General features: G+C 41.9%; 1 protein-coding gene across 1 annotated transcript in view; it reads right to left on the bottom strand.

Annotated features, from left to right (window-relative positions):
• The window catches only part of fbn2b (fibrillin 2b), a 121560-nt gene that overhangs the window by 73565 nt on the left and 29440 nt on the right, over nt 1-18555 (bottom strand). The window contains 2 exon segments of the mRNA XM_051946915.1: nt 10771-10866; nt 12798-12893. Of these exon segments, the coding sequence (XP_051802875.1) occupies nt 10771-10866; nt 12798-12893 (192 nt within the window).

The following is an 18555-nucleotide window of genomic DNA, read 5'->3' as shown; positions in this document are numbered from 1 at the left end:
CAAGCTGAGCATTCAGAGAAGCAGCTCCTCTCCTCATCCAGCTGGCTGCATTTCTCTCTGCCCACTTCCAGATTCACTGTCTGACTTTTACTCTGCCTGCTGCCCGTCCTTATCAGGACTTATCCATCATTTCTGATAAGTCCTCAGAGGTGGATTTGTAGTAGGATCACAATCAGCTGATGTAGTGTTCACTGGTTGTCATGGTTACAGTGACGCCGTGCTGCTATCTGGTAACGATACAGAAATCTATAACTAATCCATGGATCCAGACTATAAGCTGATCACTGCTAAAATCTGATCACTTGGTCCTTGAGTCATTTCTGAGCTTCAAGGAAAATTTCATCCAAATCTGTTGGTCTGTTTTAGAGTGATGCTGCTGACGGATGGATGCTGATTGTCACATGACTCCATCAAACCCCCGTCTTCTTGGCGGAGTAATAAAACAGCTTTGTTCTGTTATTTTAAGTTCCTAAACTAACAGCAGATGTGATCTTTGGGACTTTATTCCCAGTGAACAGCGCTCTAGTTCATTATAATGCAGGAATCTGTCCCTCAGAGCAGCAACGAGGCCTAATTATGGGCTTTTAATAGTTTTTCGATGGGACAGTTAACATGTTTCGCTCATTTGTTTTAGGTTTCTAGGCGTTACATCTTTACTCAGTGTGGATTCATTTTTTTACTACAATATAAACCCTGCACCTCTATGGAAACAGCACAGCCAGGACTAGAAGCAGAGAGAACTCAGAAATGTCTTCAGTGCATGTTAAACCATTACAAAGCCATAAATCAGAAAGAAAAAAAACTCAACATACACAACTTTTATCCAGGTGCCCAAAGGTGGGGGAAAGACAGGTGACTGTGCATGCTGGAGATGTTTTATTACATAGATTTTTAATTTGTTTTCATACGTGTTTCTTGTCCTTTCTGTGCAAACAGAACCTGCAGCTGAGCTGAAAAATCACCACATTTGTTGTTAAATGACCCACTGATGGTCATGTTTCAGAGAGAAGCAGCAAATTTTTATTTTTTATTTTTTACAGAATCTGGTAAATAAAAATGCTTAATTAATGGCTATTTTTATTCAAGGCATGTAGAAAGGTGTTATTTTGATGAAATATTGCAGATTTTAGGCTTAATTTTCCTAAAGGACCCACATGTCACACATGATTCATTACAGCTTCATAGAATGGAGAAAAAAATCCATGATTATTTCTGCTTTTACAGTTTCTGGCTCTGATAAATGACGTACCTTTGTTAGTTTTTAAAAGACAGATTTCCTTTTGAACCTGCCTATGGGTTTCAGAGCATTAAAGAAGGGAAATAAAAACACAAAAAAAACTTATCTCCATCCTTTAAAATCTGACTGTTTAACCCTCCTGTTATGTTGTGGATCAAACTGACTCTTTAAGACAAAAAAAAAAAACTGGAAAAAAAAGTTAAAAGTATTTTTTTCTGTATAAAATTCTGCGTGGCTTAAAAAGTGTAACAACATATAAAATGGTTTAATTCACATATTTGTAAACCCACTTAACAGAAGAGAAGTTCATTTATTAACATCACTCCATAAAAAACAAAACAATGTCATGTAAACTGTTGTATTCTGTATGTAGGTCTTTGTAATGTACATAAAAACAAGTTTAACATGAATTTGTTCAAAATGAGTGAATTATCCCCATTGAACTGATCTGTGAGAGCTAAAGAACACAACTACAGTAAATACTGATAAAAATATTTAGTAATGGAGTTAATAATGAAATATAAACAATGTTTGTGGGATTTTTTGGATAATTAAACCTCATTACTGCTCCTGAGACACGAACTAACAGTAGGGTTAAAATGGACGAAGAAGCAGAAGAAAGGAAACCATTAGAAGGAAAACTGATAAAATATCGGCGCTCTTCCAGCCTCCACTGTCTGATTGTGTTGAGTAAACGGACTCTCCCACGCTCAGCTCATCCAGTTCAGCAGCGTGAGCATGCGTGCTAAATTAAACATACATGCGCTCACATTCTTTCTCCTACACACAGGAACGCACACACACTCTGTGAACACACACATGCAGCCAAACTAAAGGCTGGAACCAGAAAAAGAAGCCTAACCCTGCTGCAGCGCCTCCCAGTCACAGCACTGGGTCCATTAGCATCAGTCCAGAGGTGAACATCTGGATGCTCTACAGGAGGAAGAAGGCTGGGACAGCAGGACGATCCAACATCCTGACAACACTCGGAAGCAATTTGGTCTAATCAGAAAGATCTAAAACAGGGGTGTCCAACATGAGGCCCGTGGTCCAAAAGTGGTCCTCCAGAGGGTCCAATCCGGCCCTCAAAGTGTAAAAATTACAGAGAAGACATTAACTGCAGATTGTAAATTAGTAAAACTATAAATTTAAAATACTTTCTAGTACATGACAAGCTGATTTTATCTTGAAGTAAAATACTAGATTTAGTTCTGGGTGATAAATCAAATTAATTCCACTAATTTGCCTTTTTAAAACCTGATGATTTGAAAATCTGCCCAATCGTAAAATCGAGGCGAGCTTAAATATATAACAATACAGATTCTTCTTCTGCACTGGCGTTTGCTTCCGCCTCTCATCTCCTTCCACCAAAACACTCACACCCCCGTCATGGCGGACAGAACAGCAGACGAAGAGTTGGTCGCCAGAAAAGGGCCTCATGTTACATCGATTATATGGAAGTGGTTCGGCTTTGACCAGACTGACACAGAGCAAACTACAGTCATGTGCAAGGGTTGCAAAAGTACCGTGAAACAAAGAGTAGCAGCACAACTAACCTCTTTCAGCACCTCCAGCAGAGGCATCCTAAAGAATGGGAAGAGTGCTGCAGCTACGGGAGTGCGGCATGGCTAGCACTAGCTATAGCTAACAGACCGCAGAGAAACAACAAAAATCCATTAAAATCGTCCAAGATGACTAAAAAAAATAAAATAAAATATAAGATTTTATTTTTTGGCCATATCGCCCAGCCCTACCTAGATTGTTCTTTTGTCGTTTTGTTTCTCTTTTTTATAATATTTTGTCTTGTTTTTGTTGTTTTTTGTCTTTTCTAAAGTAAAATCCTCTGTGGTTCAGGTCCAGGTGACTAAATGTTGTGTTCCTTTGTAGAAACTCTCTGATCTGGAAGTTGTAATGTGGAAATGATAAACTGAGGATGAATGTTGATGAAATTAAACTTTTTTTCTTAATTTTAGTTTGTTCATAATGTTTTGTAAAAAGATAATTCCTTTAATGTGAACTTTTTCAAAACTTACATTTTTACACTAAACCAAAGGAACCATGAGGAGTTGTGGTCATTTCAAGGTTACTATGCTGTGGCTTTACTGGTTTTACTGGTCACTGGAGATCAGACTGGGCTAAAAGTGGAACCTGGACTCCTCTGTTCTAAAACATTCAGTGATCCTCTCTCGTCTCTTTATTTCCTAAATCCAGCCACTTCTGTCTCTCATCCTGACATCTCCAGCTTCATCCACTCTAATCTCTGAATGTACACACAATGATGGCCTGGGTGTCGGATTTAATGGAGTCTTCTCGTTCTTACAAGCGTTTTATTTTACAAACAGCAGCACTTCCAATAAAAGCAGCCAGCTGCAGGCGAGCCCAGTCTGACGCTCTTTCACCCACATCGCTCCACATAGATTCATATCAGACACTTTTAACGGGATCTGACCTCTCACATAAAAACCTGACACCGTAGAAAAAAAAATCACTCATCCCAACGTATTACTCTGCTCTGATGAAAGCTGGATTAAAGGGAGATAACACGCCGTAAAGGCCCGAGTGAGAAAATACTTAATCCTGTCTGGAACTCAGAGCCTTCTAGGAAAACTCGTTCCCATCGACTGCATCCAGCGACGGGATCAGACAGACGACCTGAGCAACGGAGGGAAAGAAAAATGGCAGCAGAGGAGAGGAAAACTGTCATTTCAGACTCATTAATAACTGCTGAAGTATTTATAGAAGTCCCAGGAGGCAAAGCGTGGGAAGATAAGAAGCCTGAAATATGAGTTTATTACATGGAAACAAGGTTGTTCTGGTTTACTCTGCTGTGACAAGAGTTCAGCAGAGTTAAATGAATAAAGGGGAAGATAAATGTGTGAAAAACCCGTGTGTGTGTGTGTGTGTGTGTGTGTGTGTGTGTGTGTGTGTGTGTGTGTGTGTGTGTGTGTGTGTGTGCTGTATTTGAACTAAAGTTGCTCTATATTAGTTGAAGTTGCTTAAAAATGAGTTAAAGTTCCTTTACATGATTTAAAGTTGCTCTATATTAATAAAAGTTCCTCTATATTAGTTTTAGAGTTGCTCTCAATAACTGAAAGTTGCTCTATATTATTTGAAGGTGTTCAGAAATTAGTTGCCCTAAACTACTGTTCAACAGTTTGGGGTCATCCAGATAATGTCATGTTTTCCATTAAACTCCCACTTCTATCCATGTGCTAACATAACTGAACAAGGGTTTTCTAACCATCAATGAGCCTTTCAGCACCATTAGCTAACACAATGTAGCATTAGAACACAGGAGTGATGGTTGCTGGAAATGTTCCTCTGTACCCCTATGGAGATATTCCATTAAAAATCAGCTGTTTACTGCAACAATAGTCATTTACCACATTAACGATGTCTACACTGGATTTATCATTCATTTAATGTGATCTTCATTGGAAAAAAAAACTGCTTTTCTTTCAACAATAAGGACATTTCTAAGTGAGCCCAGACTTTCGCACAGTGGTGTACACGTATGTATGCATGTGTGTTTTGGTGTGTCTGTGTGTGAACATGTGTGTTTTCAGCCGGATGTCCTCTCTAGACTTTATACAGCTGGTAGATTTACTCTGAGACTAAACGTCATGCTGTTACTCACCTGTTGAGAAATTTTCTAATTATCCTCGGTGTGTGTGTTTTTGTCTATGTGTGTGCACGTGCACATGTGTGTGTTTGTGCAGACTGAGCATGTCTGGCGGGTTTTGTGGAATTTCTTATTGCAGCGTTTTGTTCTTCTGCTGACAGAAATAAATGATTCAAGTGTGTGTGTGTGTGTGTGTGTGTGTGTGTGTGTGTGTGTGTGTGTGTGTGTGTGTGTGTGTGTGTGTGTGTGTGTGTGTGTGTGTGTGTGTGTGTGTGTGTGTGTGTGTGTGTGTGTGTGTGTGGCGTTTATCTCCATCTCGGCCATCCATAGCGGTCTCTGTTAGTCTTATCAGCGCCATTATCAACACGCCTGAAATCCCTCTCTTCCTTCAGTCCTAATGGCTCCTCAGAGCTCTTTCATTTCTTCCCTCCAGAAGCAGTCGGTCATACGTGACCAAACGTTTAACGCAGCACAAACACACATGCACAGATACAGTGCGACAACCGTGGGAGAACGGGGCGATAAGTCCTCAGTGTTTCAGATCTGTAGGCCTCATGCCTGAACGCTGAAGGATTTTAGATCATTCAGAGGAGAAACAAAAGTTCCTCTGCAGCCTTAAAATGCACTGTGATGGATTTACAAGTTAAGAGTCATCTGAGGAGATTTAAAAATGTAATCTAGCCGAGTTAAAGTCACTGAACTTGAGAAAACATTTCAATAAACTTGACGAAGGTAAATCAAATACTTCACTAGACAGGAAGTCATTTCTGACCTGTCGGTACAAAGAATCTGTTGCAGTGAAATAAACCAGTCTGTGAGTGCAGGGGCTGAACTCAGTCACCGTTGGATTTCTTTTAGTAGAATGACGAAAATAAACAACCAGAACTTAAAGACAAACAGCAAGTTTCCACGTTTGTTTAGTCAAACTTAAAAAAAAAAAAAAACAAGAGTTCATGGGGAGTTTTATTCTTCAATTCATTCTTCACAGAACTGATGTAATAAAAAACCAACATTTTACATTTAATTATTGAGAAATGAGCAAATCAAGTATATTAACAAAGTAAACCAGAAAAGATGAGTTCATGATGTTTTATAGCGAACGTGATCCACAGATCACACATGCAAAAACAAAAAACTCACATAGGAGTCAGAAACCCTCAGACGTAGTTTGAATATCTATTCTAGCAGTAACTGTGGTGCTATATCGCTGAGCATCAGGTTTTCATGCTGCACTTCCTCCTTCATTGTGTCTAAATCTCTCCCATTGTCCTGTTAAAATCTGTCTCCACTCCTGCAGCTATTTCAGTCGGTTTAGGGAAACTTCCTCTCTGCGGCGGTGGAACAATAATGGAGACTTTATTGAATGCAGTCAGGCAAAGCGGGTTCCATCAACAGCTTCCACTCAGGTTTGACAGAGGGGAAGTCTTTGTGGAGCGTTTTTAGCTGAACTAAGAGTAAAAAGGTCCATTTTTCAAACGGCCTGGTCAAAGCCAACTCCGTCACCGTCCCACGAGGCGATCTGAGCAAACCAGACTCAGTGCGTTTGGCCTGCCACGGAGGTGAATAAGTTCTTGTTTATCCAAAGGATCATGAAAATTCAGTGCCTCCATGAAAGGCAGACGCTAAAAACAGCTTGTGAAATGTGATGATCCTAATTATGTTTAATAAATAACACGGATATTTTTATTCAGAACATGCACGGCGTCTGGACCAGGCACCCGACTCATTACGTCGTCCAGAGAAACCCATTTTTTTCCTTCAGTTCTCTGGACTTTCAGCTCCTTTGTGACTCAGAGGCAGAAATTTCAGCATATGGAAAGAACACACGAGGCTGATGCCATTAAAAGGCAATATAGGCTCGCTGTAGATGAAACTCAGCGGCTCCAAACCGGCTGACTCCAACCAAACTGTCACTTGGGGATATTTTCCACGGAGTCACACCCTCCTGTCCAGCCATGTTCTGTCCACTCTTATCCAGAGTCAATAGAGCAGAAATAGCACAACTTCCTACACTTCCAGCACCTCTGAATGCCCCCTGACGTCACCGCTCACTGGGGTGCACAACTGCTCCTCTACAATTATCGGTTTATTCGGTCTGGACCGGACAGGAACCGGCCTCGAAGTTTTGCAGCAGAGCTAGCTTAATGAACTGAAGCTCTGCAGACACTTCAGCTCCCTGCTGCTGTATATCCACATGAAATGATGTGAAAATACACATTAGCATGAGCGCTAAGGCTTATTTTGTCAGATGATGCACACAGTGAACGTTAGATGTGATAAAAACAAACGCCTCTCTGGGTCCAAAGTTAACGTCAGCGGTAATTTAGTGTGTTAACGTCTCTACAAAGGTCACTGAGGTCGTAGGTTTACAACCATTTGATGTTACACCAAAGTATTGGACCAAACGGTTTGACGCGGTCAGAATTCTGGATGGAAAACTGAAGTTTGACGGCTCCAAAATGTCTCAGAAGTCGTTGACATTTTGCTCAAAACCGCAAATGTCAACGTCATGGTGGCGCTTCTGGAAAACCAAAATCTTTATGATTCAACCAATGAGAAAGCAAAGGTCAATAGGTGCTTCAACTGGTGCTAAAGTGGTGGGATTAAAATGTTTTTAAAAAGCTTGCTTTAAAGGGAATCCCAAGGGTAGTACTATTTAAGAGGAGTGTGGTAGCTGATAAAGTTGGAGTTTTAACCTCCTAGATCTCCATAGTAACTGATACTGGACAGCCAACCTGCTCTGGAGGAGGTACTGTTCAGAATGTGGGATTTAAATCAGCTCTTAGAAGTGATAAAACAGTGAAAGATTCAGAAAATAGAGAAGAACAGACGTAAAACTGATCAACTTGAGTCGATCTACATAAAAAGAAGAGATAATTTAATCCTTTCTATTTTACACATTCAGTTGCTGTCAGCCTCATTAATGAAGAAGTCTAGTTATGAATGACAGGCTCTCTGCTGTCACATCCTGTTAAAACACTACATTTAATGCATATGGTTCCAAATATAGGTCAGCAGCCTTCCTTAATTACCAATAATCCGCATCAGGTCTAGAAACCCCATATCAGTCGACCCCCGTCAGAAAGCCTCACACATAGCTGCACACACTCCAAACACACTCCGTGGTTTCCCATGACTCCATTCCACAGTTCACCCAAACTGACTGACTTTCACTGGCCTCATAATCACAGTTCATCAGCAGTCTTCTCCCTGAATCACGCAGTAAATCTACTGACTCACGGCCTCAGTTACACAAACTCCAAAACCACAATATACAGCGAGCAGGGCGCAGCGGCTTCTCAGGCCAAACCCAATGTTTAGGAAACTTAATGCTCGTTTATCAGAATTATTGAACATCTCAGGGGGTATTCAGTCGTCTAATTTTCAGTCCGATAAATGCTTAAGCGTCCCCCTGTGAGCTGGTTGCTAATGGTGCAGTGAGTAAGCTAACTGCAGCTAATTAAATTCTAATTACTGATATTCAACCTTCGATTCGTGCTGCCAGGGGATCATTTTCGTGTCTGTTGCTAATATGATTCCTGATGATTTATGGAGCTAAATTAACATATCCAGCCCATCACCTTTCTCCTCATGAAGAAATGCAGAATGCGATCCAAAACACACACACACAGATTTATCAGCGCTCCCTTTGCAATGCCTAAAAGTTCTGAGAGTGTTTGCTGCTCCACTCCAACAGGCTTTGTGTACACAGCTGGGGAGTCCATTTCCATCTTCATCTTCCTCCCCTCCCTCTTTACCTTGTTCCACTCCTCATCAGGAAACGTCCACTACCCGTCCACAAAGAAAGCCTATTTTGTCGGTCCTGTGAGGACGGTTTTGGGGAGGAGGTTGTGGGGCTGCATTTACTGCCAGATGTTTTTAAGGCTCCCTCCGACAAACTGAGCCCCACAAATGTTGTATTTTCCTAGAAAACAAGACCCAGGAGGTTTGGTGAGTGATGGGGAGCGAGGAGACGGCGAGAAAAGTCAGAGTTTGATTAAGCGGTGGCTGAAGCTGGATACAAAGCAATGAAGTAAAGATTAGAAGAGGTAAGGCCGAGATCTCCAATCTATCTCTGTTTACTGTAGTTCACAGCAGGGGGGAGGCGAGGGTCAGCAAAAGGTAAGGCTGGAGGTGAACTGAGGCGAGCAGAAATTAAAGCAGTTCAGACGTTTCTTCATCTGCCAAAGGATGACGCTACCACCTCCCTCCAACTCCCTGCCATCGCTCACATACCGAAGGCTACTGTTCAAAGAGACCAACGCCCACCGTCCGTCTGTCTGAGCTCAGTGCATGAAGTCATCCGGAGAATTCTCACCAAGCGCTGAAGTAATGAATGAAGGAAGGTCTGGACTGATAGGAGCAACCTGAAGCAGCATCAAAGCCTTCCTGCTCAGATATCTTAACATTAAAGTGTGTGTGGGAGAGTATTGATAGAAGGCGGGCTCACACCACACCCTTCAGTTTCACCGTCTGTCTGCTGGATGCATCGATTCCCAAACACGAAAAACACCATTTCAGCCACAGCGCACTGAGCAAGGTCTCTGCATTTCTTGTTTAGTTCTTGACATTAGTCAGCAGTTAAACCGTGTTAAGTACAAAACTGCCACCAAGAGTAACTTGAGGTTCAGTCGAGGGTCAAACTGCAAAATTAACTTTTTATGCACAACCTTCTCAACCACATTTTACCCACAATGTCTTAGTGATTTCTGAGAATCAACGAGGACAAAGAACAGAAGCAGTCAGACGGTCACAAAGTGGTAAACAAGTTTCCATGTCTCCTGCATCATCTGAGCTGTGTGCTTGGAAGTGAAAGCAGAAGTGAGCAGACATCACCATGTGAAAATACAATAAACCTCTAAAGTCAATGAGTTTGAAAGGCAGGTTTTGGGAGTAAAAGCCCCTAAAATTAAAACTGTAAAAGCAGAAAGATTTTCAACTTTTTGACCATCCTTATACTACTACTTTAAAACTGAATCCAATCTAAGTTTAAAATGTTGATATTTCACAAATATACACATCTTATTTTAAAAAGTTGTCAAAAACACAGCATTTGTAATTGGATTCTCTCAAAAACTAAAAATTCTGCACTTGTAAGTGACTCGGCTGCACAAGACAAAACTTGAAGGACTTCTCGGCTGAACTGCAGGCTGTGTCTACAGCGACCTGGTCTGAAGCAAGCAGTGACACACCTGCAGCAGGACGTGCAGCCAATGGTTCCAGCAGTGATAACATTTCTGTGCATTTGAAAAAACATTGCACATCTTGATTTTCAGTTCCATAAAAATAAATAATCAAAGAAATTCACCTTTGTGTTTTTTTTTTATGATTTCAGGCATTATATCGTTGCTATCCTGGACCAAAGTCATTTCTGAGTTCATGGTTGTGCTGTTTCCATAGAGGTGCAGGACTTTATACTGCAGTGAAAAATGAGCCCATAATGAAAGAAAATGTGACTGCAGTAAAATAAATACAAAAGGTCTGAAATCCTTGAGTTTCAGAGGGTTTAACTGTGTTTGTTCAACCACTGTAAGCATGGCAGGTAAAAGCTGAACTAGGAAGTTGGTTTGCAAACCCAAAGGGGTTCTTAAACAAGCAGTCCATGTACCAGCTGTAATGTTTATCTGTAGGCTTAATTACAAACTGGCTCGTCGTCTTGCTGCTCGAAATCTTCACCTTTTGGACTCCTGTTTTCTACGAATGATGTCAGTAGAGGTGCATGTGAAGTGAGTAAATATAACCAACAGCACCCCTGCTGTTAAACGATGCGTCTTCCCTCTACACCGTCTCAGCTCTTTGGTTTTCCTGATAACGTCTGGTACCAGCAGGCAGGCTGGTGTCATGTGGATGCATACTGAGTAGAAAGTGGAACATCGTGCAGAACCACAGAGGAAAGATGACGAACTCTCACCTCTCTCGCACTGCGGGCCAGTGAAACCGTAGACACAGGCGCATCTGTTGGGTCCGATGCAGCGTCCACCGTTCTGGCAGCCGTTCTCACACACAGCTAGCAGACACCAGAAGAAGAAAAACAGGATTCATTGGAAGTCACTGCTCACGTTGAAAACAATCCGTCTTTCACAGTTCCTCACACCAACGCTTAGTCTGAACCTTTAGTTGATGCATCAGTCTTTGGGATTCTACAGCGGTAACAGAACATAGCGCTGAATGCAGACAGGGTTTCTGACTGTAAATTCACCAAAACAGGGGCTGGTATAGCCTTAGAAGGTCTTCAACTGCCGATGATTTACAAACACAAAGAATATGAGAAGAAGTGGTTATCATGTTTCTTTTTTGAGACATTCAGTCCATTTAAAGATTATACACATGTACATGTTTATTACTTTATTTTTGAGGTCTATTAGAATATATTTTCATACTTTAATGTTAAGAGAACACATTTTTTTCCCTCATACTGTATGTTGTTGCAGTACTAAAGTATTACACAAAAATGTAAGCAAATCCTGCATACAGTGGCTCATTACCATCTAGTTTTAGTTCTAAATTAGTCTGTTTAATTTCCATTATTTTTGATAAACTTGCGTTTTAGCCTTAATCATTACTGCATAAAATTCAGTTCAACTTTATTTATGTTACACAAATTTACAACATATTTAAATAGAAATACCCAACAAATCCTAAGTCTCTTGGAGGAAGCATGCAGGAAGAAAATACTCCATTTTACCAAGTAGAAGAAACCTTGAGCAGAACCAGACTCGGGTAAAGTTTTATTTGATCAAATTTCTGTAGGATGATAATCCTTAAGGTCAATTCACATCAGAAACTACACTGTAGGGTTTTAACCAGAAAGCAAATCTTGTCCCGAAATCGCGCGAGAGCTCGCGCCAAAACACCGGCATGCATGGATGTAAGCTACAAAACATTTCAAAATGTCCGTGCATCTTGGTGACTGTCAAATAAAAAAAAAACCTCTTTGTCCAGTTATATATTCTGTCATTTTAGTTTTCTTAAAATAATGTGAAAATATCGCCTCGTTATGTGAATCATCTCATCTCGTGAGCTGAGTGTATCGTCACACCCCTAATATGGACTCTAATACTGTATATATTGTAGCAAGTGGAACACACAGCTGTGAACAAGATCTTTACATGTTTACAACAACATATAAAGATCATGTGTATCATGGCAGTCATGAGTTTCCAGTGACTCCTGTAAGTCTTTCTATGACAGAATCTTTGAAACACGTTCAACTTAGTCACAAAAAACAATTGCAAATTTAGATTGTTCAATAGATTTACTGTATTTTAGGTCGTCTGTAAGCTTTGGTTGTATCTCTGACTTCTGTTCCACTAAAGTTGTCTTTCTGACTTTTTTTTTCAGGTTCTTGATGGGTTTCAGTCAGGACTTTGGGGAGTCCGGTCTAGAACCTTCATTCTAGTCTGATGGAACCGTTTCTTTACATCTGATGTATGTTTGGCCTCATTGCCTTGTTGGAACGCCCACGATTAACCTTCTGATGATGATTTTGGGTTTTACTGAAGGATGTGGAGGTGATCCATCATTCCATTTGCTTTGTGTAGAGCACCATGATACTGCCACCACCATGCTTGATGGTAGCTTTGATGTTCTTGGGCTTAAACACATATTTCTGGTAATTGTGGCCAAATAGCTCAACTTTCTACATCACTAAAACTGATCCAAGATGATGCACTTGTATTTTGAGCAGATTGTGACTGATAATAAATCTATGAAAGACCCCAAACATGGTTGATTTTTTGGCAAAGATTTAGTGTTTCAGTGTTTCCATCAGAGTTACAGGAGTCACTGAAAACTCACACTGCCATGATATGCCTGCTCTTTACTAGTAGTGCATTTCTGCTTTTGTTCATGTATTTATACTTGGGTTCACATATGACCAGTGCAGCTCAGCACATGCATTCACAGCCGGCTGTGCTGACTGCAGCAGCTCGTACTCACGCTGTCCACAGTGGCTGCCGGTGTATCCCTTCGGACAGGAGCAGGAGTCCTCGGAGCAGCTGCCTCCGTTCATACACCTGACGTTACAGGACTGAACTGGAAGACACAGCAGAGGTTTCTTCTGTTAGCTGGAAACAAACAAGCCGCTTTAACACTTTAAGAGCACTTCTTACTGTTTCTTTGGAGGCTCTAAAGCCCCTCAGGCCACAAAAACCAAAAGCTAATCAAGCAGACTGGGGGAGGCGGTAAGTCGAGCCAGCTGTACGCTACAGTCAGGCAGGAATTTGCTGAAAGGAGAGGAAAACTGGGTGAGGGGCTAAAACAGTAGAAGTTAGGTTCAGGGCAAAGAAAGTCCAAATATAATCAGGAGCACAGAGGAGGAAAAGCAGCAGGAAGTAGATCACACTAAGGGCTGGACGCTGTTAAAATGAGCATTAACGGGAATGTTTAACAATTTACTGTTATTTTACATTAGAACGATTCCCTGTTCTGCCAAGTTACAGATCTTATAAAACTACAGAAAAATAAAAACTAAAACAGGCCAAAATACAGTGTTCACATTAAAAATCTATTTTTTTTTCCAAATGGTAATTCTTTCACAACATTTGATTTTTTGGAAATTATTTTTTTTACCTGTACTTAAACTATAAATATAGATATAAAAATAATTTAAACACATGTTCTGCTCTTTGACAATCTGTATATATTAAGGACTGAAAAATGGTTAATTATTTTTATACTGTTTTACAGATTCACATTGTGTTAAATTACAGACATCCAATAAAATCAGACTCATTTTTATTTTACATTTTACCACAAAAACAAACTATAAATGACATCCACATCAAAAACCTGTATTTTTCCAAATTCCAATAATTCCTTTAGAGTTTCTCTTAAAAGTTTTACTTAAAAAAAATCCCCTAAATTTGGCAAAAAAAATCTTGTAAACATTTTCAAAAAATGAGTAAAATCTTCCAAAAAAATCTCTAAAGGGATTCCATATATATATATATATATATATATATATCAGTAAAACTTCTAATATTTTAAGAACATTCACATTAAAAACAAAAAACTCAAATCCAGAAAAACACTGGATTTTGTTTGATGTTTTGTGAATGTTCTACAGAAACATTTTTAACATTTCTTTTTGACCACAAAACGTTCAAAATTTCACCAAAAATGTTGAAAAATGTGGACATCAGAAGTTTCACTGTGAAAATACTATTTTTCCACATTTTCAAACTTTAAAACGGCTCAATTTGACCCACAGGACGACACCAGGTTTATTGTATTCCACTGGTTTTTTAGATCGTTTTTTTTCCAGGATCTTTTGTTTGTTGTACAGTGCAGTGATCCGGCTACTGTACTGCAGAATAAAAGCCTCTTTGCTGAGCGTCTTAAACATGTAGCAGCAGCTTCCATAAGATGAACTAATTGGAGTTCCCGGCAGACGGGAAGCTTTCTGCTGAGCCAGCGTCCAACCCAACCAGACACCCACAGCATGGATGTTTGGGAGCTCTACTCTCCTTTTCATTCCTTTCATCGCCGCTCAAAAGGATATTTCATTGTCCTTTAGTCTCCTTTTACTTTTCTTCCTTCCTTCCTGCACTTTCCACTGTAACCTCAGCGCCTTTCATGCCCCTCTGTCTATATAGTAATCGCAAGTTCAACATTCATTTCCTCTCCCTGCACCGGCCTGTTTGTGTCTTTGTGTGTCTGCTGTTTGTGTCTTTGTGCGTCTGCCGTTTGTGTCTGCCGTTTGTGTCTTTGTGTGTCTGCCGTTTGTGTCTTTGTGCGTCTGCCGTTTGTGTCTTTGTGCGTCTGACGTTTGTGTCTTTGTGCGTCTGACGTTTGTGTCTGTGCGTCTGACGTTTGTGTCTTTGTGCGTCTGACGTTTGTGTCTTTGTGCGTCTGACGTTTGTGTCTTTGCGTCTGACGTTTGTGTCTTTGCGTCTGACGTTTGTGTCTTTGTGCGTCTGACGTTTGTGTCTGTGTGTCTGACGTTTGTGTCTGTGCGTCTGACGTTTGTGTCTGTGCGTCTGACGTTTGTGTCTGTGCGTCTGACGTTTGTGTCTGTGCGTCTGACGTTTGTGTCTTTGTGCGTCTGACGTTTGTGTCTGTGCGTCTGACGTTTGTGTCTGTGCGTCTGACGTTTGTGTCTGTGCGTCTGACGTTTGTGTCTGTGCGTCTGACGTTTGTGTCTGTGCGTCTGACGTTTGTGTCTGTGCGTCTGACGTTTGTGTCTGTGCGTCTGACGTTTGTGTCTGTGCGTCTGACGTTTGTGTCTGTGCGTCTGACGTTTGTGTCTTTGTGCGTCTGACGTTTGTGTCTTTGTGCGTCTGACGTTTGTGTCTTTGTGCGTCTGACGTTTGTGTCTTTGTGCGTCTGACGTTTGTGTCTGTGCGTCTGACGTTTGTGTCTGTGCGTCTGACGTTTGTGTCTTTGTGCGTCTGACGTTTGTGTCTTTGTGCGTCTGACGTTTGTGTCTTTGTGCGTCTGACGTTTGTGTCTTTGTGCGTCTGACGTTTGTGTCTTTGTGCGTCTGACGTTTGTGTCTTTGCGTCTGACGTTTGTGTCTTTGTGCGTCTGACGTTTGTGTCTGTGTGTCTGACGTTTGTGTCTTTGTGCGTCTGACGTTTGTGTCTTTGCGTCTGACGTTTGTGTCTTTGCGTCTGACGTTTGTGTCTTTGCGTCTGACGTTTGTGTCTTTGTGCGTCTGACGTTTGTGTCTGTGCGTCTGACGTTTGTGTCTGTGCGTCTGACGTTTGTGTCTTTGTGCGTCTGACGTTTGTGTCTTTGTGCGTCTGACGTTTGTGTCTTTGTGCGTCTGACGTTTGTGTCTTTGTGCGTCTGACGTTTGTGTCTTTGTGCGTCTGACGTTTGTGTCTGTGCGTCTGACGTTTGTGTCTGTGCGTCTGACGTTTGTGTCTTTGTGCGTCTGACGTTTGTGTCTCTGTGCGTCTGACGTTTGTGTCTCTGTGCGTCTGACGTTTGTGTCTCTGTGCGTCTGACGTTTGTGTCTGTGCGTCTGCCGTTTGTGTCTTTGTGCGTCTGCCGTTTGTGTCTTTGTGCGTCTGCCGTTTGTGTCTTTGTGCGTCTGCCGTTTGTGGCGTGCAGCAGCAGCAGCGGTGCAGTGGAGGGGAAATGACTGAGCTTCCCTGCAGCTCACTTTGTCTAATGAGACTTTCTGAGTTTGCACACTTGCCAACAGGAGGTATTTGAGCCGCTGTAATCCACCCACTTATTTCTGCTGCACCTAAACACACTAAATATGACTTGTGTGAGTCATAATGAGTGAATATACTCTAAGGTAGCTTTTCATTGTCATCACCCACGCCTGCTGCCTTACTGGAAGCTTACTCAGGCACACTTCAGCTGCATGAGTCAAAGCACAATAGCATGAATCTTGGATGTGTGTAGTTTGAGCGAGGTGTAATTTACTGAAAAAAAAAAAACTGTCATTTCTTCCATGTATTTATTGCAGAAAGAAGTCCAGGAGGAGTTCCAGTTAACTTTCTCATGTGCAGCGCTTGGCAGAGGGCTGCTCTCGTCTGGATTGTGCCTCATGGCAACGTGTGGTGATAAATTAGAGCAAACGCCGCTAAATTCTGGGGCGTTTACAGGTTGCCTCTCAGGTTTCGGCTTCAGCTTGTTCCGGGCCGTGTGTTAACTCCGCTGACCCTCTTCTTAAGGCCAACAGCGAGGAGCCGCGATGTGAAGCTCTGCAGTGACTGATTACAGTTTTCCTAGCAAGGAGAAAACCGTTCCAGCATGCTGAGGGCAGCTTGGGTAAACTCGCTCATTTTTCACCAGCTCCCCCTCCTCACAAAAACATTTTTTACTTAAATAGGTCAAGGAGGCATGTGGAAAGACTCGAGAGGGGCGAGGGGAAGCGAAGATGATGAGACAGGTAAGACGGAGCGACGCTGGAGGTCAGCGTCACGTGTTTTCTCTGTAACAGGAACTATTTCTTTGGAAACATTTGGAGCGAGAAGAGGATGATCTCACTGGATAACCTCCCCTCCTGCCTCCTGCAGGTGGAGGAAGGCGGTTTGTCCCAGTGACCCGGAGCCGGGGGGGGGGGGGGGGGGGTGCACATATCTGGGGTTTCTTCAGCACAATGCCCCTCTGTATTCCGCTGGTGTCGTCGGTGAGCTGCTCACATCTGGGTGTTTTTTTACAAGAGGCTGCGAAACACAGGAAGTCCCGGCTTGTGTGTTGGTGTGTGTCTGATGGAAAAACCGAGGACCTTCTAGCTGCGTTTTTTGTGGTGTTTTCTTCTGTGGGAAATGAACCAGTAGCCACGGCCATCACAGCATCCTCGGCTTAGCACTGAACGACTGATTGGTTTCAATTAAAACAAACGAACCAGATCTTTTTCCTCTTACAGCAGAATGATAGAGGTGCAGTCAGACCATTCTGCACTAAAGATTAGAGGTTATAATGACAGTTATTCTCTCACAGAAACTAAATGCTCATATGTTTTCCAGTGTTTCATAATGTGACATTTTCCTGTTGCACAAACAGGATCAGAAACTGGGACCCGACAGGTTTGGAGTTTCTACCTGAGGAGACTCATTAGTCAGTGTACGGAATGTAGCCGAGGCTAAAGGTCCTCCAAGGGAGATGCCTTTACATCTCTAGAAAGTTGTTTTGTCCCAGGAAAAGTCAGATCTGGTACTTCTAGAACCATAAAGTTGAAAACATCAGTAAGAGAGCTCACTGCTCACTGTTGTGTTGTAAATAAGCCGTCGTTCCTGTTCTTCACTGGAACAGAATTAAATGCTGGGCAGTTTTCATCTCTCTGCTCATTGCAATGGAAAAATTAGAAACAAACCAGCAAAGTGTGATTATTTATTGGAATAAGAGTCGTGGCAGCATTTCCACCAAAGCGGTCCAACTGGAAGGCTCTTTCCTCTCTAAGAAACTCAGTTCTTCGGTTCATTCTGTACCTCGCACACATCATCAGTTTTTACAGTGAACTGAAGCGATTTGTTTGCTTCAAACCCAACAGGACAAAGCACCATTTAGTGGTCCAGTTGGACTGTGCAGAAGTGACGAGGTTTCTAATTAAAAGAACTCTCTCGATGGCCAGTGGAAGCTGTCAGCCTGAAGACAGCTGTTTCTCAGCATTAGGGCGAGAACATCCTGGTAATGATTTTGTAATTATGGTTATGGGAGGACGAGGTCATAAAGACCAGCGTATACGGTCCTCAGCACAGCTGCTCTGCCCTACACTCAGCTTTATTACCAGGGTGACTTCCAGCCTGAACCCTCGCTGTCTGGAAGTGACATGACACCTCCGAGTTATCAGTAAACGTGACTCACACACACTTCTGAAGTCACTTCTGCTCTGAGGAGAGTTGTACTTTTCCTATTTCTGGAAATGTGTGCATTTCCAACAGGCTGCCAGGTCCTTGGCAGAAACACGCGCTCGCTTTGTTCACTGGCAACGAGCGACGATTCCAGGAAGAGTCATTAAGAAAGAAATCATCGTCGACCATCTGTGTGGACACAACAATAATCACAGACATGTGGTTTACATGAAGAAAGTCGCAAATGTGTTGCTGATTTATTTAAACCTCTGCATTCCACAGGAACGACGTGAGACATAAAGATGCTATCTATAACCCAGCAAGCCGGGGTGCAAGAATCAGGCTGTAATTAGGGCAGAGGAAATGGATCTCTAGAGCTGCAATTTGTTTCCAACAGCGCCGAATTATCCTGTTAAAAGGTGGACACTGGCCAAAAGCTG

This window comes from Acanthochromis polyacanthus, chromosome 4 (genome assembly GCF_021347895.1).
Source record: "Acanthochromis polyacanthus isolate Apoly-LR-REF ecotype Palm Island chromosome 4, KAUST_Apoly_ChrSc, whole genome shotgun sequence".
Classification (NCBI taxonomy): domain Eukaryota; kingdom Metazoa; phylum Chordata; class Actinopteri; family Pomacentridae; genus Acanthochromis; species Acanthochromis polyacanthus.
This window is presented reverse-complemented; position numbering and strand designations above follow the sequence as displayed.